The sequence below is a fragment of the Marmota monax genome, unplaced genomic scaffold (genome assembly GCF_021218885.2).
Source record: "Marmota monax isolate L192 unplaced genomic scaffold, Marmota_monax_Labrador192_F-V1.1 WCK01_AAM20220418_F8-fsc00205, whole genome shotgun sequence".
Taxonomy (NCBI): domain Eukaryota; kingdom Metazoa; phylum Chordata; class Mammalia; order Rodentia; family Sciuridae; genus Marmota; species Marmota monax.
In genome coordinates this window covers 1,367,916-1,391,840 of record NW_026692417.1, presented here as the reverse complement: position 1 = coordinate 1,391,840, position 23,925 = coordinate 1,367,916, and the positions used below count along the sequence as shown (strand labels likewise).

The 23,925-nt window shown below is 54.1% G+C and overlaps 1 protein-coding gene and 1 long non-coding RNA gene across 9 annotated transcripts in view; one reads left to right on the top strand and one right to left on the bottom strand.

Moving 5' to 3' along the window:
* Rara (retinoic acid receptor alpha) overlaps nucleotides 1-23,925 on the top strand; it is a 44,164-nt gene that overhangs the window by 9,129 nt on the left and 11,110 nt on the right. The window contains exons 1-2 of one of the 6 annotated variants that reach the window (XM_046442702.2): nucleotides 153-362; nucleotides 12,212-12,756. In XM_046442702.2, the coding sequence (XP_046298658.1) occupies nucleotides 12,579-12,756 (178 nt within the window). In that variant the 5' untranslated portion in view covers nucleotides 153-362; nucleotides 12,212-12,578. Of the gene's footprint in view, nucleotides 1-152; nucleotides 363-11,881; nucleotides 11,975-12,211; nucleotides 12,757-19,966; nucleotides 20,193-21,003; nucleotides 21,398-21,881; nucleotides 21,985-23,925 lie in introns of those variants that run through there. The other 5 variants (XM_058578744.1, XM_046442706.2, XM_046442704.2 and 2 more) reach the window with 5 other exon arrangements.
* Nucleotides 19,148-22,721, bottom strand: LOC124091619 (uncharacterized). 3 transcript variants are annotated; one of them, XR_006851394.2, is made up of 4 exons: nucleotides 22,592-22,721; nucleotides 20,847-21,031; nucleotides 20,431-20,557; nucleotides 19,148-20,258 (listed from the first exon to the last, which is right to left on the bottom strand). It is a non-coding gene; the product is annotated as an uncharacterized LOC124091619 (long non-coding RNA). The 3 variants fall into 3 exon arrangements; XR_006851393.2 differs by having other exon boundaries at nucleotides 19,148-20,203; nucleotides 22,592-22,720; XR_006851395.2 differs by lacking the exon at nucleotides 22,592-22,721 and adding an exon at nucleotides 22,451-22,585.

Here is a 23,925-nt window from a genome sequence, read left to right as displayed (position 1 = left end):
CCTTTAAGACTCGCCCTTCCCTAGGTCTATTAAGGAGAGAGGGGCGGGCGTGAGCCTGAGAACCCGCCCCTGACTGGTGATTGGCCGGTGGGCGGGCAGGGGCGTTCCTGAGGGGGGCCTTCCCCCCCACCCCAGCTCCATACCCTCCGCCCCCCCAGTCTGGGGCTCCGGGTAAAGTTTCAGCCTCCGCACGTGACTCGCCATGGCCGCTGCCGTCGCCCCGCGCCCCTGAGCCGCGGCCCCCCGGACGGCTCCTCTCCCGGGACCCCACAACCCTGACGCCAAGCAGCGCCGAGGCGCCGGGTTAGGGCAGACGCCGTGCCCGCTGACTCTCCAGAGGTGTTGCGTCCCCCTGCTGCGAGGTAACCTCTCCCCCGGGATTCACGGCAGCCCTCGGCACCCTCTGGCTTCGGGGCGCGGTGGCCTGCTCTTGATAGGGCAGGGACCAAGTGCCAGGCAGTTCCGACCCGAACCTGAGGGTTCCTGGGCTTCCCAGCCGTCCGCCTCCGTGTCCAGGGTGGGGGAGCCCCATCTGTGCGTCTGTCTGCGCCGAGTCTTCGCGCGCAGCCTTGAGGCGTCTGGGGTAGTCTGCCGTGCATGTCCCCGGCGCTCGAGCCGTGTCAGAACCGCCACTGGGAACTCCTGCTCTCTCTTTTCTCCTCAAAACCAAGCAAAACAAAAAGACTTTCAAACCTGTTTGGGGAGAGATCAGATGCCCAACTGACTAGCCCCCTCCCTCCTTCCTCCTGTTACCTGAGCCGCCCTGTGGTTTGGGGAGAATCAGCAAGGGGACCCACCCCCACCAGAAAGAGCTGGTTGGGGGCGGGGCCCACCCAGCTGGTGTCCCCCCTGGAGTGAGGGGAGCCGTCAGAATTGGGTGCGGAGCCAGTGTAGTCGTGTGGGGGGTGTCCTTGGGTCTTGTGTTACAATGGGGTTTTGGAAGCCTTTTAGGGTGGAGGAGGACAGAATAGACTGGCCGACCTTGCTCTGCCTCGGATGTCTGGGACCTGGTGCCACCCACGAGGCTTGGAAGCTGCTAGCCAGATGTGTGTATGTGTGTCGGGTGCGGGGGAGGGAAAAATCAACTTGGCTATATCCCCTCTCCTCATTTCTGGGTACTGTCCTGTTGTCAGGCTGCTCCATAGGAAGAGGGGCAGGCCCCCATTGTACTAACCTGGGGGTGGGGACCAGCTTATATGAAAATCAGATTTTAAAAAGTCCACCAGCCTTGGAGAAGTTTCTTCATTCTTCATCCTGTCTTGGATAGGATGCCCAATATGTTGACATGTAAGGGTACCCCCCTCACCCCACCTTGTGTCAACTCCCTCTTCTGCTACCAGGTTATCTTCTGCCTGCTGCCTGTGTGTAGGTGTGTATACACACACAAAGCATATAAATATGTATATGTGTGTGTGTGTGTGTGTATATATATATATATATATATATATATATATATAAATAAATAATGTTTTCTGAAGGGATTGTACCTGAGAACACTTCCTGACTGCTCACCCTTTGTTGCTTACCCCAGCCCTCATTTCTGCTCCTGACTCCCCCCACATTAGTGGGGAGATTGAGAGATGTCTCTTGCTCATCTTCTTGGCTGCAGTCTTTATAAGGGTATTAATACCCTTTGGGGGGAAGTGGTTCAGTAAGGACCCTCCTGGGGCTTGCTAGGAAATTAGGGCCTAGGTCCCCAAACTCCTCAAGCTCCTTCAGGACTGTATGGGGAGGCTGGACTGGGGAAGCCCCAGGTTGGAGTTGGGGTGGCTTAGAGCTTTGGGGCTTCCCCCCCTGGAGGGGTGGAGATGAGTCTGGGGGAGGGAACAAGAGAAAGTATTTGGACTTGGGATCTGGTTCTTCCTCCTGGAGGAAGAAGGGGAATGGTTGTGGAGTCAGGGAGTTTGTGGCTATGAAAGATGGTGCACAGGAGAGTTGGGACATCAGTACTGCATGAGAGTCCTGGCTATGAAACAAAGAGGTCAGTAGGGTCAGACATGAGTAGGCCTTTGGGAGCTGAGGATCTTGGATTTGCAGGGACTTTGAGGGTGTGAGCTTGTGCCTGAGGTGGTCATTGCAGGGTTGCACCACCAGACTCTTGAGGCAGTGCAGATGAAGTGGCAGTTCTGAGAGGACCCTGGGATTGGAACAGCTTAATCCTGGCCACCTCCTTCTAAATCCCTTATATCTTGCTCCCTTCAGTCTGACCCTAAATGCCCCTGCTGACACTCTGGGATACCTCTCTAGTTTCCCTCCTACTCCCAACCCTGTGTCACTCTGGCAGGAAGCTAGCTGTAGGCAGCCCCATCCTGATCGCCCCTGTTCCTCCCACGCTGGGCATAGTCACCCACTCATGCCATGACGTGGTTCCTGCCACCCAGTCTACTATGGGGGAGAGAATATTGTCTGAGTGGCCTTCAGGTTTGTTTGGGAGATATCAACCCAGAGCCCAGTTAATTAGCTCCCCTTCCCTAAACCTTTTGGTCTCTGAAGCTGGCTCTACTCTCTGGGACCTATCTCCCCAGGCCACTCTTTGCTCTGGTTCTAGAGTCTTAGGTGGGATGGTCCTCAGAATTGTGTGATGTGAGGGTAGGGCCTGCCCCCAAATACAAGGCTCAGTATCCAGATTTCTGCCCTCTGGGAGGCATGAGCAGGGCAGGACTTAGGCTTGGCTGGAGGGGTAGGTATGTTGAGGGCTGCCTTGTGGAGTCTGGTTGGGAGCACTGCTTGGGATTTAGGGTGACAGGCATTTGGGGAAGATAATCCTCTCCCTGTGATGAGGAGTAAGTGGGATAATCTCCACTTGCCCAGCACCTCACGCCCTTGTCTGGTGGTAATGGTTTGGGAGTGTGGGAAGTTGGCAGGGCCCCTGGCAAGACGTCCAGAGTTGTCTTGGCTTACTGGGTTTTGGGAAAGGAGTGTGGCAACTGATACCCTCAGCTCCCAGGGCTTTGGCTGCACATCCTCTCTGACGCCTGCTCCTTCCTCCCTTTGCTCTCCTCTCCACCCTCCGGCTGCTGTCTGGAGCACACAGGGTTTGTGGGGGGGATGTGGGGCGGAGGATAGAGACTGGATCTCTGTGTGTGTCCAGGGAGTGTTCTGGGAATTGGCAGAACTGACTGAGGGTATTTGGGTGTTTCTGCAGGGTGGGCGGCATGTGGGGACCTGGCCCAGAGTGTGAGAATGTGTCAGAGTCGGTGTGTCTGTCCCCAGTCTGGCTTGGGTGTGGGTGTCTCTTGCTACGTCTGGATCTTGCCTCCTGCTCTAGTCTTCATCCCCCTCCTTCCCCCAACCCCAACCAGGACTGCCTGCTTACTCTCCTTCTCCCGCAACTGGAGCCTCCCTTGCCTGTTCCTGGAATTTGGAGAGGAGGAGGAGGAAGAGGCAGGCAGACAGACCTCCCACACTCTAGCCTGCCCGCCCGCCCGCCCGCCCGCCCGCCCGCCCGCCTGGCATCATGGGGAAATGAAATAGGTGCTGTGGAACTAAGTTTTCCCTGGCTTCACCAGACCCTCCTGCATACAGTAGCCAGCTCTTACAGACGGGCCATGGGCTGCCCGCCTCTCTGGGCAATGACTCTCCTTCTACTTAGTGTCCTGCCCCACAAGGCCCCTGCTGGACCTCCAGGCACCACTGTCAGCCTGGGGAGCCAGTAAGGGGATTAGGCTGCTGCCAGCTTGGCCAGCACCTGTTGCCAATCCCAACCCTGTAACTGGAGCTGGCTAGGGAGGGGGCTGCAAAATGACAGGTGGAATTTCTGCAGCTAGGCAACCTTCCCACCCAGCCCCCAACTGGATAAGTCTTTCCTTTCTGGCCTGAACAAGGAAAGCCTGCCCACTACCTCCCCAAGTGTCAAGATGATCTTAGGGTTGATGCCCAATGACTCCCATCCCCGTCACTGACTGCTGAGCCGGGATGCCCTCCTTCAAGTTTTCAGAGCTCTGCTGCTCTGGCAGGCTAGGGTGTGTGTGTGTGTGTGTGTGTGTGTGTGTGTGTGTGTTGGGGGATGGCTGGGGGTGGTTCTCTGTTAATGTTTTAATTGCATAAAAACTGGGAGCTCAGCTCTGGACCAGTGGGGAGTCTGGGTCTGGCTGGCCGCCCAGTTTGGGCTAAATATAGTCTGGGACATCTGCAGAGAAGAGGAGGGGGGTGGAGGGAGGTTCCATTCCCCCCACCTCCAGCCAAGGTGCCCTCGCCTGGGCAGGCACCTTGGAGCAGGGAGGGGGATTCCTCAGCACAAAAGGCAGAGGAGAGGTAGCAGGGGCTAGGCACAGTTGGAACCTTACCTACCTGGAGACTAGTAGATACCTGAGATGAACCCAGAGGCTCATTAAAGGACCTGAATCTGGTGTGCCTGCTGGATCCTCCCCCCCCCAACGCCCCCCCATAGCTGCCTGAGGTCAGGTTGTCTCCATATGTCACTGCGCCCATCCAGCGTTGTGTCACAGTGACCCATTCACTATGTGCATGTGTGTACACACCTACCTTGGAGTGGCTTATTTCTAGCCCCTCCCCCTGAAGTCTCTGTCCCCTGGGTCCTACTGCAGGTCCCCAGCCCTCCTTTCCTCAGTCCCTTGCCCCACAGCGAAAACTTCAGTCCAGGAATCGAGACTTGAGAAGGGGAAGCTGCGGTGGGGAGTTCTCTGATCTCCAGTCACGGCAGGAAGTGGAGAGGAGGGGGACCGAGGGGGGAACAGTGAGTGGCAGGCAAGGAGGGAGGGCCCTGTCAACCCTGCTCTGACTGGCCGTGCATATGGTGATGGAGGATGGCAACCCTCCCAGCGGTGCTCCCTTTCCCTCCAGCTCCAGGTGGAGGAAACTTGAGGGACAGCTGATTCCCCAGGGGCTGTGAACAATCTTTGTCACCCCCCCCCAACAGTGAGGAAAAAAATGTCTTCCTGTCACGTGGCTGTCACTTCCTGTCCCACTGTGGTTCCCTGGGTGTTTGTTGTTGGTTGTCATGGTGATGGCTGCCGTAGGCACTACCCCTGGTTCTTGTGGGGAGAAAGCTGCCCCTCCCCTCAAAGCCCACAGTTGGGAGGGGGACTTGGGGGGCCTGACTAGGGGGCCTTTTCAGGCTGAGTGTGTGTGGTCTCTGATGCCCTAGGTCCCCCAGGGCCCCCCAGACTTTTGTCTGTGGGAAGGAGTCACAGCCACCTACTCAGACTGAGTGTTGGGGAGATTGTGACCGCATCTGGCTGTGCTTGACTATGGCTGTGACTGTGCATCTGACTGATTTGGCAGCCCCATCCCTTCCAACCCTCTGCTTCCTAAGATCCCAGTTCACGAAGCCCTTGCCTTCCCTATTTCCCTCATACAGTTTGGGAGCCCTCTCTCATCTTGTGTTTTGATGGACGCCACCTTCCCCAGGGAGTTTCTGTGGCTTCTTGGGATCAAGACTGGAGTGTGGAGGGACTCTGGGCAGGGTCCCCTGTGTGTTTTGGGGGTGGGAATGGATCTGTAGACTGTGCTTTCTCCTACACAGAACCAGTACCAGCTTCTCCCTTATCCTGCACCCTTGTTCTTTAGGGAAGGCCATGAGCTCTGTGACCAGATTTCCCCACCCACTGTGGGCTTCCCTGATCAGCTGGGGACAAGAGATTCCCCTTAGTTCTAGCCCCAACTGAGTGGTTGGGTGTGGAGTAGGAAGTTCCTGGGGGGTCGATGGGTGTGGGGTATGGGGCAGTGCACAGTCTGACTCAGGCCTAGTCTGGGGTCAGAGCCAAAAGGATATCCTGAGGTAGGAAGGGGGCTGTTCCTGGCTTCCCTGCAGCTTAGGTCCCCAGGGAAGGATGCTGGGAGTGGGCTGGTAGCATCTAGTCCTGTTGGCAGTTTGCCCTAGGATTCAGAATATGGCAGGCTCAGGGTTGGGGCCCAGATGAGGCCATGAGTGGGTGAGTGCCATAGCCTGTTCCCCTACTTGCTGTTGTGTCCCATTTCTCTGTGAGCCCTCTGCTCCCCAGTGCTTCCTGCTTGGTGTATTGCCCGGAGGCGGGGGACAGGGACAGCTGCCAAGGTGAGGGTGGGGAAAGCCCCATGCCAGGCTGGGTGTGATGATGGTGGTTTCCAAACTGGGGGGTCCCCTTAGTGCCCCTCTGGTCCCCCACCAGACAGAGGTGCCTTTGTGTGGTCCATACACTCCTGTGGTCTGGCTGTAGCCTCAGCAGGCTCATCTCTTCCTCTTCCTGTTTTCTTCCTTCCCCATTTGGTCCCTCTCCCTGAATCCTGGGCTGCCCCCTGCCCTTTCACCTACTCTGTGCTTCAAAGGAAGACCTAGTGGGAGGTCTTCAGCTCTGGTTCTGGGTGGGCATCGCAGCTACCCTGGGCTTTAGAGGTCCTTAGTATGGCTCCAGAGGGCTCTCAGTTGCCATCCTTGGGGGTACCTGGCAGATATCCCCACTTCTCCACCTGACCTGCCCTGGGCTTGGGTTCCTGCCTGGATTCAGTCACTGCTGACATTGTGGGGACTGGGAGCCAGGCAGCTCTGTGGACATGGGGCAGGACTTGGGGCTGTGTGGAGTACAAATTGCAGGGACAACCGTTCTTCTGGAATAAAGTGCTGTCTTGAGGCAGTGGGCAGTGGGAGGCCCCAACAGCACTACTGCCCTCCCCTGATGTCTGTGAGGATGTGCTTAGGGCCTGGACATACTGGTGCAGGTTTTCAAGTCAGTCCTAGCTACAGAGAAGCTGGGATTCTGTGAGGCTGGTAGTGAAGAGGTGCCCTCCACCTGTACTAGCCTCCCCCAGGTGACCCTTCTCAAGCCCTCCTCAGGTGTTCTCTTTGAAAATGAGGCTGGGCTTGCCTTGGAGGAAGAGTGAGAGCCATGGCTAGAGCGGCCTCTTGCAAAAGGGAAAAAGGGAATAGTGGTCATCACACTCCCCAGCCCGGTCTGCAGATGGAGAAGAGTGGGGGAGGGGAGAGGTTGTGGCTTTGTGTGTGTGAGTGTGTTTTCCTGGAAAGTTTATAAATAGTTCCAGCCCACTGTTCTAGTTTGAAATGTGCCCTGTCCCGCCCTGCTTGGCCAGCTCGGCCAGCTCAGCCAGCTCCTGGCAGAGTAGGGGGTCCAGAGGAGGCAGGGCTTTGTTTTTGCCAGAGCTGGAGTCCCTCCCACCCAAGTTGAGCTGGAGCTCTGGGTGTCATTTGCATATGATTCATTAACTGTCTAGAATGCTTAGGAAACCCCCTGTCTCCCCTTCTTATAAACTCCTCAATCCTTGACTCTTTCTCTCAGTCCCTCCGGAGGGGACTGCTTGACTTCTATTCCAGGGCAACTGTTATTTCAGGGAGCCAGGGGAACAGAGAGGAGAGAATGAATGAAGAAGAAGGCAGGCTGGGCCCAGCTGAGCTTGGGGATCCCTGGCTCCATTCCCCTGAGGATAGGGGAGGAAATGGTCTATTTCTCTTCCCCTTCTTCCCTCCCCAAATCCAGAGATTTCCCTTTTTTGGTTTGTGAAATGCAAGAAGGGAATTTGGGAAAGGGTTGTGGTCAGGCCTCCACCCACACCCCGAATATCCGTCTCCCACATCCCTCTCCTCTGTCTGGGGGAAGCAGACCCTGGAAAATGGGTAATGTTTCCTCCCTGCCCTGTCCACAGAGGTGAGCAGGAGAGGACCAAACTGCTGAGGCCCTGGGTGATAGTGAAAGGCGCAGGGAGGGAGGGAGGGCCTAGGTGCCCAGTTCTCCCCCTGCACCAGGCTTCTGCTAGGTGCTTTCCAGGGCTTCATCTCTTAAATCCCACAACCAGCTGTTGAGGTAGGCAGTTCACAGGCTAGAAAACAAATGCTTAGAGAGGTTAAGTGACTTGCCTAAGGTCGCCCAGAGTGGCAGAGCTGAGATTTGACCTCTGTTTTTTCCTGTCATTTTTATGGTTCAGTCAACTCTTACCTTTTTCCTCTAGTGTGTGTGACTCTAGGGTGTGATCCTGGCACCTTTTAGAGGTGAAAGAGGCCCCAGCAAACAGGGGCACATGGCTAGTGATAGGCATTCTCGCCCCCACCCTTTTCTGTTGGGCTCAGTATATTGGAGTTGTGGGTCTGTGGTTTTCTCTCTCTCTAGGGAGGGTGTCGTGGGCAGTGGAGGTGGCTGGCATAGGGTGGGGGTTGGATGTGGGTAGTTTGTTTTCCCTCTCTTTGGTGATGGTTTCGATTCTCTGATGGGGCCTTCTCTACCCCTGTGTACAGGGTGCTGGGGCCCAGGCCCCTCCATGAGGGTCATGGCTCCTAAGGGACTTCTGAGGCGGGGCCTGTGCCCTTTCAGTCCCATCCACCATCATCCCTGTCCTTGCCCATCCCTGTTCCTTGGTTAGCCTGGCCCTTGGCCCATTTCTATGACCTTTGCCCCCTCATTTGGTTCTGGGTCCTCCCTCCCCAGGGAGTTGAGCAGCTTTGTACTGAAGTCTGCTGCAGGCTGAGCTGGGTTAGGCTATTGGAGGTTCTGGTAGGGGGCAGGGAAGGACTTTCAAGCCTGTCCCTGGGGTGTTTGTCTGGAGGGGGAATCTTGAAACCTGATCCACTTTCAAAGTCTTCAGGATCAGAATTGAGGTGTTCATTCTAAGGTGACTGTAGTTACCTCTTTTCTGGGAGCAAGGCTGAGCTCCAGAAAGTGCCCAGCTGGGCTCCAAACAGTCCAGGCTGGGTGTCTCCCAAACCCCCAAAGCCTGGGGTCTGGAGTGAATGGCTTTCTGGGCCTCAGCCTTGGCTTAGGAGGCCTCACTTTGGGTCAGCTGCTCCCTGGGCTTCACCTCTAGGGAAGCAGGCTCTGGATGTGAATCCATTTAGTCTGGATCCTGGTTGTGCATGGGGAGGCGATGTACATGGGCTCGGCTCACAGGGAGGACTTTGGAGCATTTCTTGGCAGAAGAGGTAGACAGAAGGGCCAACCTGGCTGTGTGAGGGCCAGGGAATATGCACTTTGGGAAACTGTGGGACTATGGTTGTGTGTCTTCTGGGAGTGTGTACAGGGGCCCATGCAAATTCTAAACTGTGTTCACTACATGGTGGAGCCCAGGTGTGAGATGGTATCTCCAGGTTCCCTCTCCTCACGTGCATGCCTGCACACACAGGCTGGGGTTGCAAGCATGCTCTTGCCCACCTTCATGCTTTCTATAGACCTGCATGGTGTGAGTTTCTGCAAGTGCATGGTGTATGTGTGTGAGGGTCCAACTATAGACACTGATGAGGTTTGGCCAGCCCCTCCTTTGCTTGCCTGGCTCCCCCAGCTCAAGTTCCCTTTGTGTGGGGTCCCACTGGAATAGGGGGTGGCGGGGGAGGGTGGCAGCTGGTAGCTGGTCCAGTGGGTGGGGCCCCTTTTCCTCTGACTTTAGCTTTTTCTGCCTGGGAGGGAATCAGCAGGGCCTGGGAAGGGAAGAGGGCACCTCATTCTGGAGTGAGAGTGAAGAGAGAGGCCTTGTGCTTGTCATAATAAGTAACAATAAAAAATCACAGTCATTAACAAAATCCAGATTTTACTCCAGAGGCAGCTGCTTCCTTCTTAGCCAGTACCTGTGCCTTCCCTTAATCTCTCCATCAGTCTGACACAGGCTGGCTGGCTGGTCCAGCTGGGCTCAGAAGTCTTGGCCTCTTCCATAGTGGCCTTGGCAGAAAATCCCCCATCCCAGTCCTGGTCTCCAGCCAAATGCTGGCCATGTACGTGTCCTCTGGTCTCTGGGTTTGAGCCTAGGGCTTGGAGCTTGGAACCTGGTATATCCTAAGCTCAGTGGGTGAGGATTGAGGATGTTAGAAAGGGTCAGTCCTTATTTTGGGTCTCTGTAGCCCTTTTTCTTTTCTTTTAACAGCTTTATTGAGACGTAATTCACAAACCATAAAATTCACCCATTAAAGTATATCATTCAGTGGCTCTAGTTTATTCACACCGTTGTGCAACTGCCACAACACTTTTTTTTTTAATGTTTTTTAGTTGTAGAGGGACACAATAGTTATTTATTTATTTACTTATGTTTGTGTGGTGCTGAGGATTGAACCTAATGCCACACACTTGCGAGCAGGCACTCTGCCACTGAGCCGCAATTCCAGCCCCACAGTCACTTTTATAGCATTTTCTTTTTCTTCTTCTTTTTTTTTTTTTTTTTTTTTTGGTACTGGGGATTGAACCCAGGAGTGCTTTACTCCTGAGCTATATCCCGAGTCCCTTTTTTTTAATTTGATATGGGATCTGGCTAAGTTGCTGATGCTGTCCTCAAACTTGTGATCCTCCTGCTTCAGCCTCACAAGTCATTGAGATTACAGGCATATACCACCAAGCCCTGAACCTTAATAACATTTTTTTAATATTTATTTTTTTTAGCTTTAGGTGGGTACAATATCTTTATTTTTATTTGGTACTGAGTATTAAACCCAATGCCTCATGCACAGTAGGCAAGCACTCTACCACTGAGCCACAACCCCAGCGCTTTAATAGCACTTTTATCACTCCAAAAAGAGCCCCTGTACCCATCAGCAGTTACTTCCCATTTCTCTCATATCCACACCCTGGTAACCACAAGTCTACTTTCTGCCTGTATAGCTTTGTCACTCCTGGATATTTCATATAAATTGAATCATACAATAGATAGTCTTTTGTAATTATCATATTGTTTTCAAGGTTTACCCAGGTTATAGTGTGTGTTAGTACTTCATTTCTTTTTTTGGCAGAATAGTAGTCTCCTGTGGATAGTTGACATTTTATTTATCCATTTATCAGCTGATGGACATTTGAGTTGGTTCTACTTTTTGGCTATTATGAACAATGCTGCTCTGAACATTTATGTACAAGTCTTTTTGTGGACTTATATCTCTTGGGTAGATACCTAGGAGTGGATTTGGTGGGTCATATCTACTTGTGTTTAACCTTTTGAGGAATTACCAAAGCAGCTATACTATTTACATTCCCACCAGCCTTGTATGAGGATTCCAATTTCTCCATATCCTCAACTATACTTGTTATTTTCTGTCTTCTTTATTATAGCCATCCTGTGATGTGTGCATACCTTGCATACCTTTATTCTTCTTCTTCTTTTTTTTTTTTTTTTGGTGCTGGGGATTAAACCCAGGGCCTTGTGCATGCAAGGGAAGCACTCTACCAACTGATCTATATCCCCAGCCCATCCTTTATTATTCTTGAGATAGTACCTGGTGGAAGAGGAAGGGAAAGAAGCAAGACTGGGCAGAGTTTCTTGTGGTTTTGATTGGCTGTGATTTATTTTTACACACATATACACCATATATATATATATATGATTTGTTATTTGTAACCCATAATCCAAATGAATTTAAAATATCCTGTTGTGGATCTGTTTCTCATTTTTCTTCTCTCTGCTTTGTGCTGCCTGTCTCACTGTCATAGAATCTCTGGGTTCACCACTGCCTATCTACTCCTTGTGTATCCTCTGCTCCTAGCTGTTGAAACAGGGTGTGGATCTGTGTACACACTGCTAAGGGGGTCATCTAGCCTTTTATCTTTGGCCTATCTCCCACCCCATTCCTTGGTGTGTTGCTTCTGCAGGACAAAAGTGTTGTGGTGAACTCCGAGATCAACCTCTCTTGCCCCTTCATTGCTGGAGGTGGGAGACTTTCCACCCTGGGCAGTCCTGGCCTTCTTGACACATTGCCCATCCCCCCCACTCCCGACCATCCATGCTCTTAGGCATTGGAAGTGATACCTTTGATTTCCATTTTCCCCTCTGTGTGTATGTAAATGGGCCTTGTCCCCAGGCCTGTGGGACCAACCCATCTGGGGTGCTGGGAATTAGATTTGGGGTGGGAAGTGGTGTAAGAGGGGCCTCTTGGCTTAGGAGTCATTTTTCTGAGAAGTGCCAATGCTTTAGGGAAGCGGCTTTTTCTCCACTCCTCCCCCAATGCACGTTCTTTGCATCTTGACCTCAGGTAACCCACACTGAGGAAGGAGAGCCAGCTGCCTGCCTATGCTGCATTGATATTTTGAGGTGGCACTGTGGACCCTTTCCCTGAGGATTCTGGGTGAGAGGCCCTCTGATACTCTGGGCTATGTCCCCAGCCTGGCTCTGCTATCCTGCCACTCCCAGCAGTGCCTGGGCCCTGCTCCCAGGCTGGCTTTGCCAGCCAGGCATGGTGCCAGCTGTCTGCTCAGCTGGGTGCCACAGGAAAATCTCTGGTCACCCAGGTTAGGGAGCTCCACGGGGAATCCCATGTGCCTTCTCCTCAGTGCCCACTCACCTGTCTTTTCTCCTTTTGCAGCACCACAGGACATGGCCCCCCCAACTGCCTAGCTGGGGTCCATCTAGGAGTGGCATCTCTTTTGGTGCCCTGAAGGCCAGCTCTGAACCTTCCCAGGAAAGTGACAGCTCACAGAACTGCTTCGCCAAAGGACCAGCTCTTGGAATATTCCCCAACCCACCTGGCCCCCCAGCTAGGGTGGGGGCTCCAGAAGGCTGAGATTGGTTTGTTGACGTTGGACAGAAGCTCCAGGACAGAAGAGGGGGGTGGGCTGACCACCCAAACCCCCTCTGGGCCCAGGCCCCATGCCTCGAGGAGGGGCAGCCTGAAGCCCGCCACAGTTCCCTGCCAGACTATCTGCCTGCCCTTCTGACTGTGGTCGCTTGGCATGGCCAGCAACAGCAGCTCCTGCCCAACACCTGGGGGTGGGCACCTCAATGGGTACCCGGTGCCTCCCTATGCCTTCTTCTTCCCTCCTATGCTGGGTGGACTCTCCCCACCAGGCCCTCTGACCACTCTCCAGCACCAGCTTCCAGTTAGTGGATACAGCACACCATCCCCAGCCAGTAAGTCTGGGTGTCGGGGAAGGCTTTGTGGGAGGGAGATGTGGAGGGCAGCAGGCTCAGGGCTCTTGGCACATCTATTCTGCTGGGAGCATAATGAGTGGCAAGGTCTTTTCCAGACCAGTGGGATTATGGTGTGGGGAGCTCAAGGATGAAAGTCCCACTGCCTGTAGGCTTGTTTGCAGTGTTTGATATTGAGGGTGGCAGAGAGATGAACCATGCTGTTCCCAGCTCCGTGGAATCCCTTGTGCCCCTCTCCTGTGCTCTGCCATTGAGGGCCTTTATAAATAGTTCCAAGGACTGGACACAGAGGCTGGAGGTGAATAAACAAACCTCTCAACATTTGGTGGAAATGGCAGCTCTGTGGAGAGCTAGAGAGCTGTCCCTCACCTACGTGCCCCCATCCACTACTCTGAGGGAAAGGGCTTCTAAGTAAAGGTAGGTGGCTAGAGCCCTCTGCTCTACCCCACTAGCACCCCCCACTAGCACCCCGTTTCTTTTTGTGGAGAGTGAGAGAGGGACTGGCAGTTGAGCCTGGTGGACAGGGTTAAGTATCCCAGGAGAGGGCGCTCGGATTGGACTCTGGCTTAGACACATGCATGGTCTTGGCAGGGCCTGTGTTTTCTGCCTCCACCCTTTGCCGTAATGGTCACCCATTGGCTGGGTGGGGGTCTCAGTACTCTTCCCTGGCTGGCCAAGCCAGGTAGTGGGAGGTGGCGGCAGCTATGGCCAGCTGGCAGAGTCCAGGCCTGAGGCCTGCCAGGCCGCTTACAGTAACTCTGGCCCCCAGGGCCCAGCTGGGCGCCAGGCCAGGGTTGGGGAGGAGGGAGCCAGGCCTGGCCTGGGGCAGGAGTGGGTGGAAGCAGCAGAACAGGCCATGGACGGCTGGCTGGCTGGTCAGCTGCTGACCTGGGAAATGTGTCCCACCTCTCCTGGCCGTCAGGGACTGAACACCCTGCCCTGGGTACCCACGGCCCCTCCCACAGCTATTGGCAAGCTGCCTGGCACCACTGCCCTATGTGCCTGGCTGGGCTGGGTTAGTGTCCCCTTCTCGATGTGGGGGCAGAACTCTCTCCTCGGAGCCAGGGAGTCTCTTTGTCCCTGGGGCAGGCCCTGGCTGGGCACCTCACTGCCCACACTGGCCGTCGGCCCACTGCCACCACTGCTTCCTGGATGGCCTCCTCTGGCTCCACCACAGCCCCCTCCTTCCAGGCCCCACCAGCCACCAGGAATAGGGACTCTATCTGTGCTCCTCTAAAAGTTCCCTGTACTTTGTGCCCTGGGGCTAGGGGACAGACAGGTGCTGCCTCAGTTTCTTTTTGCTAACCCTTTCTGAAAGCTTCATCTTCTGTTTCTGCTCCTTCTTCTGTCTACCTCATAGAAGGGTGAGGCAGATGGAGTCTGGGAACCCCAATTCTGGTCTGGTCTTTTAGTTTGTGTTGGTGACAGGAGAAGGACAGTCTCTGGGGTTCAGGGTTGCTGGGGATTGGGTGGGTGCATCTATGTGGAATATTTGCTACATTTGAAGGGAGCAATAGTCCAATCTCAGGTCATTGCAGCTGGAAGAACATCTGCTTCTTGTCATAGTGGGATTTTTAAGGAGTAGAGGAGTTGGGATCCTGCAACCTGGTGCCTGTGGATAGCTTTTCCTTCCCCAGGTGATGGGAACATAGCCCTACCTGGGGCCTATATTCACTGGAGAGTTGGAGGTGGGGGCTAGGGCCTGGTCCTTGTCCTTGCCCATTCTCTGCCAGACAGAGCAAATGCTTTGCCCTCCCCTGAGTGTTGCAAGCTTCTTCCTCTTTCTTAGAGGTGGGTGGGGAGGGATTCCTACCCCCAGGGTGGGGTACCCACATTTCGGGCAAATGTGGCCTTCTTTGGCTTTCTCCACCCAAGTTAAGCAATGCCCCCTTCCTGTCTCCTCCTCTGTGAGCCTGTTAGTTTCCCAGCTCCTCCCCCACTCCTAGTAAACAACAACAATTTCTCTTCCTATTTAGACCCCCAGCTTCTGAGCTTCCTTTTCTGAGGTCAGAGGCATGGCTTTGGGTTTGAAGGCATCTCTTTCCTTCTCATGTAGGGGTGGAGGAGCCTGGTGATCAGAGCTCTTCAGCTCTCGGTAGGGAAGCAGGACTGATAAAGATGTCACATGTCTGTCTTGGAGATGGAGGCAGCTTAGCTTGCCCCTTGGGGCTGACGATGGGGATCAGGCTGTTCTGGGAGAGATGAGATTGGTGGCCTTCCATTCCTGAAGTGAGCAATGGTGTACTCTGGTCCTCTGAGGAAAACTCACTGAGGATGCTGCCTTTTCTTGTTCCCCACTGAGCAAAGGTGTTGGGATGGTTCCTCCAACCCCTTTCAGCTCTCTACCCAGGTGGGGTGGAGGCAGCACCTTAGGTGTTCTGGGTGTGGCCTTCAGAAACCAAGTGGCCTGTGGAAAGACAGAACTCCTCTCTGGGTCACTGCGGGGAGAGGTGGGCATTATCCTAATGCCTGCTGCATCCTCCCAGGGAGCCAGGTGGGAGGCCCCCAAGAGAGTATGAGACCTTCCTCTCCACTTTGTGCTTGGCCTCTGAGGACTGGTGTTTACTGTGGAGGTTTGGGATGCTGTGTGCATTATGGAGGGTTTTAGGGGTGAAGGTCAAGGTTGATTTTTTGTGTTAAGAAGGAAATTAAGGGGCTGAGGATATAGCTCAGTTGGTAGAGTGCTTGCCTTTCATGCACAAGGCCATGGGTTCGATCCCCAGCACCAAAAAACAAACAAGAAGGGAATTAATGGCTAGTGTGTATTTGGTGAGAGAGTTCCAGAGTTGAGTGTGTTTTGGAAGAATCAAATCCAGTGCTCCAGAGGGGGTGTTGGCTAGCTTGTTTATATGCCAGGGCTCAGGGCGGGACATGATTTATGGCATAGCTTGTGTGCTTAAGGGGGAAGTGATCTTTCGACTGTTGTGTTTGGGAGGAGAGGGTCTCTCTTTCTTATGCTTGTGTCATGGCTCTGTTCAGCTGAAAGGGAGAACTAATCTTCCTTTTTTGTTGCTTACCCCGGGAATTCCATGGGCCAAGGGGTCTGACTGGGGGCCATGGAGTGGGCATTGGAGCTTGCCGGTCAAAACTTGGACATACTATGTGTGATTACCTCTCAGAACATGTTTCCTCATTTATAAAACAGGGATATTACCAGAACCTACCTCAGAGGACTGAGTTATGCAAGATTGTCAAGGTATTGTATTCAGCTGTGTGTGGCACATGACCCTGTGCCATTGGACCTTCGTTGTTTGTAGGTGGGAGCTGGAGAGAAATGGAGGCTATGGAGTATCTGCTGTGGGTCAGGAACTTTATCTGGGTTTTACAAATCTTAATCCCTACAATTTTGGGAGAGGGAACTTACTCCCATTTACACAAGTTAAAACTTAAGGTATGGCAGAACCCAATCTGGAGGACTGTAAAGCTGGGCTGTTTCCCACCATACAGATAGGCAGGTGTGGGGGAGACACTTCCTGGGTGGAGAGCCTGGAGGGAATTCTGTGCCAATGTTGACATTCCCTCCTGTTGTCCTATTGCTGAGGCCCTGTCTCTGCTTTAGCTTTCCTGCCCCACCCCACCCCAGGGGGTGCAAGGAAGGCACCAAGCCACACCCCCTCTTCTCTGTTTTGGATTCTGAAGGCTGGAGGAAAGGGGAGATAAGATGCCAGCCGATCTCCATCCTGTCCTGGAAGTTGTGGCTACAATCTGTTCACACCCATCCCCACCTCCAGTCTGCCCGCTGCAGCCCACAAGAGTTTGCAGAGCTCAGTGGGTACCCTCCCCCCATCTTCAGACAGACACTGAAGGAACAGCATGTAAAAGCCACAGTTCCTATTATTCTTATTTTGTTTCAATTTGTGGGGTGGGTGCAGGGAAGTTCAAAGCAGTCAACAGAGGAGCCAGGGATGGGAGCCTGAAAGCGTGGCTCCAGATTTTCCATCTAGGAGTTTGCTGTGTGTCCAGAGACTGGGGAGTGTCCCCAGGGTTTGGGTGAGCCTGGACCTGAGGCACAGTGGAGGGGGCTATGCCTTCCTCTTTTCTACTTCCTCTCCTTTGCAGTCTGTACATCCTCCCTCCCTTCTTCCCACTCTCAGACCAGGGGGAGGGGATGCTGCCTAGCAATGCCTTTTCTGGGGGTCCAAAATGCAGAGTCAACTGAGAGCCCTTGGGAGAGGGAGTTGTCTGAATGAAAATGGGATCCCTCACCTTTAATCTTCCAGCATGGATAAAGCACAGGCTCTCTCAGTGCAGGCCCTTCATAGAATGGCAGTAGAGGCTCGTGGAAGGAAGCCTCTCTTTCTCTTAGGGGAGTCAGGTTCTGAGGCATTGTGTCCACCTCATGCCAAGGGATATGTGCCCATGTGGATGTGCTAGTACAGGACCTGACAGCCCTGTGAGGGGTAGTATCTGTGGAAAGAGGAAGTGGTACCTTCTCCAAGTCATGCTGGGGTGGTACCTTCTTCTCCTCCATGGCCAGGATAGACTGGAGGTCATTCAGCTCTGGCTATATCAAATAGAGGTCTTCCTCTTCCTGAAGGTGACCTGACACCCCTCTACCCTTATCTTCCCCCAAGGGCAGAAGTCCTAAAATATAGTTCTTCCTGTGTGGCCTTGGGCAGGTCACCTAACCTCTCTCTGAGTCTGTTTTGTCCTTCTTGAAGAAAGACTCCTAGTTTGTCCCTGGCTGGACTAGTTGCTGTGAGGCCACAATGACCCACTTGCTGGTGATAGCTTCTGTGAGTTTCAAATACCTTCAAGAACAGTGATAACAAGGGGCAGGGTGGAGCTGGGCATTGTCTTGGGAGATGGCCACCCTGTATTCAGATCTGGCATCAGGCCTCATGATCTGTTTAATGTCCCCTCTATTTGAAGGTGGGGACAGAAGGGAAGACACACTGCTTAGCACAAGTGGGAGCTGGTTCAGCCCACTCTTGCTCTGGGTTTGCTAACCACAAAGCCCTGGAGGAGCTGGAGCTGGGAGAATGAAGCAGAGGAGGATGGGGTCCAAGCTTCCACACCCTGCTGCTGGCCAGAGCCTTCCTTTTCTCCTCTTCTCGTACTGCCCCAGGATACTGTGTTCTGCTTTGACCTGCTGCATGACCTTGCAGTTGCCCAGAACAGGCACCTCGCCCCAGCTTTTCTTTTCTAGCTCTGGAAATCCTATCCATCCTTCAGGAACATCTTCAATGCTGCCTCTTCCCCCAAATCTTCACAGATGTTCTCCTTTCCTTGCCACCCTCTTCCTCCCTCCCTCCCTCCTTTGAATGCCTGTGGCTCCTTAGTTTTTTCTTTCTTACAACACTCATCTCTTTACCAGTTACTTCTCCCTTTCCTACAGTGAGCTATAATCATTTGGGAGATCTTGCCCTGACCACAAGGGACAGTGTCAGGTCCCTTACCACTTTGCAGCTGTGAGCATAGAGCCTAGCACATAACTGGTGCCAAAGAGCTACATCATTGGACGGAAAGATACCAAGGGCACAGAAGTACTCTGTCCTCTTCTCCAGCAGCCTCATTCACTGCCAAGAGTTGCATACCTATCCCAGCCCCCAGTATTCCTTCTGCAACCTTGACCTTCAGTGCTGAGCCCCAAACCCATCTATCTGCCCAGTAGCAGAATGACTTCTCTATAGTGCTGTCTCAGGAACTTAGCTATTGTGTAAGCTATACCAGATACCCTTTCCCACTCCACCCCACCCCCAATGATTCTTCCTATAAAATATCTTGTGAATTCACCTTTCTCTGTCCCTCACCACTGCCAGTTTCTTATGCTAAGCTACCTTTGCCTTAGCCTGGACTCCTGCAGTAGCTTCTAAATGGTCATTCTTGCCATCCTTTTTTAATCCATTCTTTTTGGTGGTGCCAGGGATTGAACCCAGGGCCTTGTGCATGCTGGGCAAGCACTTTACCAACCCCACTCTAATATATTCTTCACACAGTATGAATTTCTTCAGGTCTTGCTTCTTTGCTTGTAATCTTTTTATGACTTCTCCTTGCATTTAGGATAAAATCCAAAAGCCTTATTGAAACCTACATAGTCTGGTCTTAGCCCACTTTCCAGCCTGGTCTGATGCCTCTTTTTCCTCTTGAATTTCATCTGCATCCATCCTGTTTTCTGTCAGTTCCTTGAATGAATCATCAACTTCTTTACCTCCAGGACCTTTGCACAGGCTCTTTTATTGGAACTATACTCCTTCCTGCTCTTTTCCTGATTTCTGAATTTCTAAAATGTCTCTGCTTTGAATTTTTCCTTGACCTTGACACCTTTCTTTCAGAGCACACTATACTTGTGACATAATACTCTCTCTCTCTCTCTCTCTCTCTCTCTATATATATATATATATATATATATATATATACATACACACATATGTACATATAATGTTTTCATATTACACATTAGTAGATGTTACTCCAGAAGGTCTTCAGGATATCCACTTTATAAAAGACACTTAGAAAATACAGTTCATATTGAGTTGCTTTGGTGGAAGCATGTGCTCTGGTGACAGAAACTTGCATCTTTACCCATTATATTCATTCATAGTGTGATCTTGCAGGACTCACCTACTCTTGCTGAGATTTCAGTTTCTTTTTTTGGTGGTATTGGGGATCGAACCAGTCTCATGCAAGCTAGGAAATGCTCTACCATTAAGCCACATCTCCAACCCAAACTGTTTATTTTTAAAGCCTCTTGCAGTTGCTGTGAGAATTAAGTGACAACATATGTAAAGCACCTGGCTTCTAGAAGAATAACGTTGTGTTTTATGTAAATTCATCTCCTTCTTACAGAGCAGGGTAATAGGATACCCCTCCTCCAGGGGCATCCCCTTTTTCTAAGGACCTACCCAACCAAGGTCCTTCTTTCAAAGAAACAGACATCCTAGGCATCCTGAGGGCTTCCGGGAGGAAGTGGTCAGCTGGAAGACACCAGACCCTCCTTTTATCTCTCCAGGGCTGGACCATTTGGCTGTGAATCCTAGTTCCCTAGCTGGGAGACACCCTGGGCGGGGCTTTGCTCACCGGAAGCACGCAGAGTGGGGAGGAGAACCCCTCTGCTTGTGTTTGTGCCAACAGTACTGCGCTGCCGCGTTGGGTTCCGGCGGGCGGGCGGGCTGGTGGCCCGAGTCACACATGATGTCACAGACAGTGACACAAGCCGGGTGTCTCATTCAGACACAGTACCCAAGTTGCACAATGTCACAACCGGGACACTAGACACGCTGCGTTCGTGGCTCTAATGCTTGGCCACAAGCACCACAGCCAAGCACCACGGCCCAGCCCCACCTTCGGCCGTTCTCTGCGTGTCTGGGAGAGCTGGCCCGGCCCGGTCGGGCCGGGCAGGGGACCGGCGGGCGAACCCTGCAGGCGGGCTGGCGATCGGGTGATGTCACGGGCAGCGGTGGGTGGGTCACTCGGAGGTGAGGCGCCGCTAGGCGAGTTCAGCGAGAGTTCAGCCGCATTGCATTAGGCAAATGAGGCCGGGGCTGGGTGGGGGTGTGTGTTAAGTGGAGGACACGGGGACCACCCCACCTCCCCGGCCTCCGCAGCGCCTGCCCGGGGATTGACCAAAGCTGGGTGGGGGAGAGGCTGGGAGCCGGAACTGGGATGGGTGAGACGCCCGCCCCTCTTCCGCCCGCACCCCTCCTTTCCCCGTACCCTGCCTCCGTCTGTACTCGGCGTACTCCTCCTTTGGTTCGTTTTTCTCTTCCTTTCCCTCTTCTTCCCCTTCGAGGATCTCCCCACTCGCTCTTCACTCGTCTCCCTGTGTTTCGTCATCTACAGTCTGACCCGCCCCAAAAGGGTTAAGCCAGGGGCGGTGCCTGATCGGGGCGGGGCAGAGGAGAGGGGGTGGGACCGGAGGGAGGGGGCTGTCGGCCGGGGGCGGGGGCTGGGGGGGCCGCGGCGCACACACGGGAGACCCATCTAGCCTCCCGCGGCCCGTCCTGGCGGAGGCGGGGCCGCTCGTGGGGGTTCCCACCCCCACCCGGAATCCTCGCCCAGGAGAAGCCCGGGAGTCCCGGAGCGTTGGAGGAAGTGCTCGGAGACCCCCCCCCACCCCGCCTGCTCCTTACCGAACCCGCCTCCCGCCTGCGGACTTCGGGAGCCGTCGGACTCTTCCTCCGACACGGGAGACTTGAGATGGGAGCCCCCTCGAGGTGAAGCCGCCGAGTTCTCTGGCCTCCGCTGAGCGTCCCCTCCCAGGGACCCCAGTCTGCACACGCAACTTCCCGCTTTCCACCTGGGACTGGTGGAGGGACTGGTGGAGAGACCGGCGGACTTAGACGTTGGCACTTAAGGACAAGGGCGCCCCCGCTGCCCGGCTGCCCGGGTCGCCAGTCGGGGCAAGGGGACGTATTCCTTGTCCCCGGCCTCTGCTCGGATGGCGCGGCCGGCTGAGTGAGGGGGCGGCACGCAGGACTTCCCCACCTGGACCTCTTGTTTTCAAGGGGGAAGATGTACGAGAGTGTGGAAGTGGGGGGGCTTGCCCCCACCCCTAACCCCTTCCTAGTGGTGGATTTTTATAACCAGAATCGGGCCTGTTTGCTCCCGGAGAAGGGGCTCCCCGCCCCGGGTCCCTACTCCACTCCGCTCCGGACTCCGCTTTGGAATGGCTCAAACCACTGTATGTACCGGCCTCAGCTCTGCTATTGTAGGAGGTGTGGGTGGCGGTGGGGCTTCCACTTCTCCCCGGGGATGCAGGCCTGGGCGCGGTAGGGGTCTTGTCCCTCCCCTTCACTTTCCCTTATCTCACTTCCACTTGAGTGCCCTAGCTGGACAATTGTCCCCAGTAACCCTGGGGTGCTGTTTCTGTTATAACCGGGCTGAGGAACTTTGAAGGTTCCTCCTTTCAAGGAAGCGTTCATTCACCTCTCTTGCACTTCTTCCAGGGGACTTGAAGCCCAGCCTCTTGCCCCCAGTTTATATCTTCTTGTTTGGAATCCCATAGCTTACCAGCAGGCTGGAGGCTGGGATAAAGGTGCTCCTGTGAGCTTGTCTGATCCCAGGGGGAGGGGCTATTTCCCCAGATCCCACCCCTGCTAAAGCCTGGGGGAGAGCCCCCTCCCGTGCACATCTGCTGACCCTAGCCCCCACTCTTGTGTCATTAGAGTGGGTATCCGGAGAGTGCTCCGGCTTTGGTGCTTCCAGTGGGGTGTGGCAGAAGGGGCAACTTCACCAGATCCTAATCTACTGTCCTGACCCAACCCTTAGGTAAGGACCAATCTTAGGGAGGGGTATCTGGTTTATCTGGGGGTGTCTTGGCCCCAGACACTGGCTGGCATCGCAAAGGATTCTTTCTCCAGGAATGGAAGGAAGAGGCTGCTCTGTTGGGAATAATCCTCCTTCCTGTAGTCCTAATCTGGGTTGAGTTTGTCTTTGTGGGTCTGGGGCTGTTCTGGAAATGAGAAATATGTTATTCTCTCCTAACCCTACTGGCCACCAAATCCTTTTGTTAGTCCAGGAAATAGGGCCAGGTGTCTTTTGCTGTCCCTAAGAGGGGCACTGATGAGAACCCTGATGTCCTGGCAGTTGAGTACCTTCACCAGTCAGGGTTTAGGCTGGAGAGGGAGGGGTTTGTGTATGCCAGGGTGAACACCTGGGTGTATTCATGCCCATCTGTGAGGTGGGCAAGAACAGGCTCTTGGGGGGTTATTGTTAGGTAACTCAGATTTCTTACCCTATCCATCTGTACTCAGCTCTTCCCAAGAGGTTCTCCCACCTTCTTAGACCTGCTGCCACTCTCTTGCCTGCCAGGGAGGAATGGAGGGGGTCTCTGGGGATCCGGAAGATTAGAAAGATTAAATGGCAAAGGACTTACCCACCCTCCCGTAGCCCCTCTTGCTTCAGGAAGAGACCTGAGGTGGACAGATAGCCCACCTCTGCCCTCTCAGAGACTCCTCTACACCAGTCTTTTCTATTGTCCTGCCCCCTGACCTTTGCCTTTGGGGCTGAATCAGCTGTGAGGCTGCAGACCAGAAGGGAGGGGTGAGTGATAACCACTGGCTTTGGAAAAAGAGGGAGGTGAAAGAGGTGACATTAGAACCCTTTCCATTATCCCAGCAGTGGAGGAAAAAGTTCCCTCTTTACATGCACACCCTCCACAGGGATAACTGGGGCAGGGCTGCCAGGCCCACCCCTTTCGCTGCCTTCTCTAGAGCACTGGGGATCTGGGAATCTGAGCCCTTGGGCTTCAGCCCCTGTCTCTTCCTTAGCCCATGGGGACAGCTCAGCTCTTCCTGGCCCAGAACTAGAAGGGAGGAGGTTTGCAGAGTCCTACATGTGGCCAGTTTGGTGAGCCTGCTTCCCCCAACCACTGGATATGAGGAAGTGGAGGCCTGCTTCATACTCAGCCTGGAGTGGGTTTGAGCTAGAGGCCTGGGTTCCAGTTCCCCTAGTCAGTGTGGGGTGTGTATAGGGGGGCAGCCATGGAGTATGAGTTTGCTCTGAGGCATGCAGGAAGAACCTGTGGTGGTGGCCACTAGACCCTGTCTAGATTGCATAGGACCAATGTCACTCCTTGGTATGGTAAGGCTCTCTGGGGACTGGAGTCATTTTCCAGCCCCCTCATGGAGAATTCTCCACTCACCCCTTGCCTCCACCAAGGGTGGAAAAGAGCAGGTTTGTGTGGGAGGAGACCTACTGGATCCTGCAGGGACCTGGAGACCTTGCCTCCCTCTCCGCAGCCCCCATTTCTGTGCCCTAGACAAGGGGTGCATAGGATGTGGCGCCCCATCTGTCCCCCACCAATCTCCGCAGCTCACGCCTCCGCCCGCTCCCAGACGTCCAAGAATGTGAAGCACGTGGATGCCCGTAGTGGGGGAGGGGAGAGATGCTTATCGAGCGGCCCGCTGGGCTCAGGGCTTTCTTTCCCTGGTTGGCTGGCTGTGCTACACCCAGAGCCACCCCCACCCTCTTCCCCGGTGTAGGCAGGGCAGTTGAGAGAGGGTCCTTCGCCCCCTCCCCAATTCTCCCCAGGGTTTGTGGAAGGGAGCTGTGGAGGAGAGGGCGCCAGCTGGATTGGGAGGGGAGCCGCTGGCCAGGGGCCCGGCTGATTTCCTGCTGATCTCCTCCAGGAAACCGGCCCCTTGCGCGAGCCTGCGAAAGGCTCTGGGGCGGCTCAGGGGCGTGGGGACTCCGAGTGCTCTGCGCGCC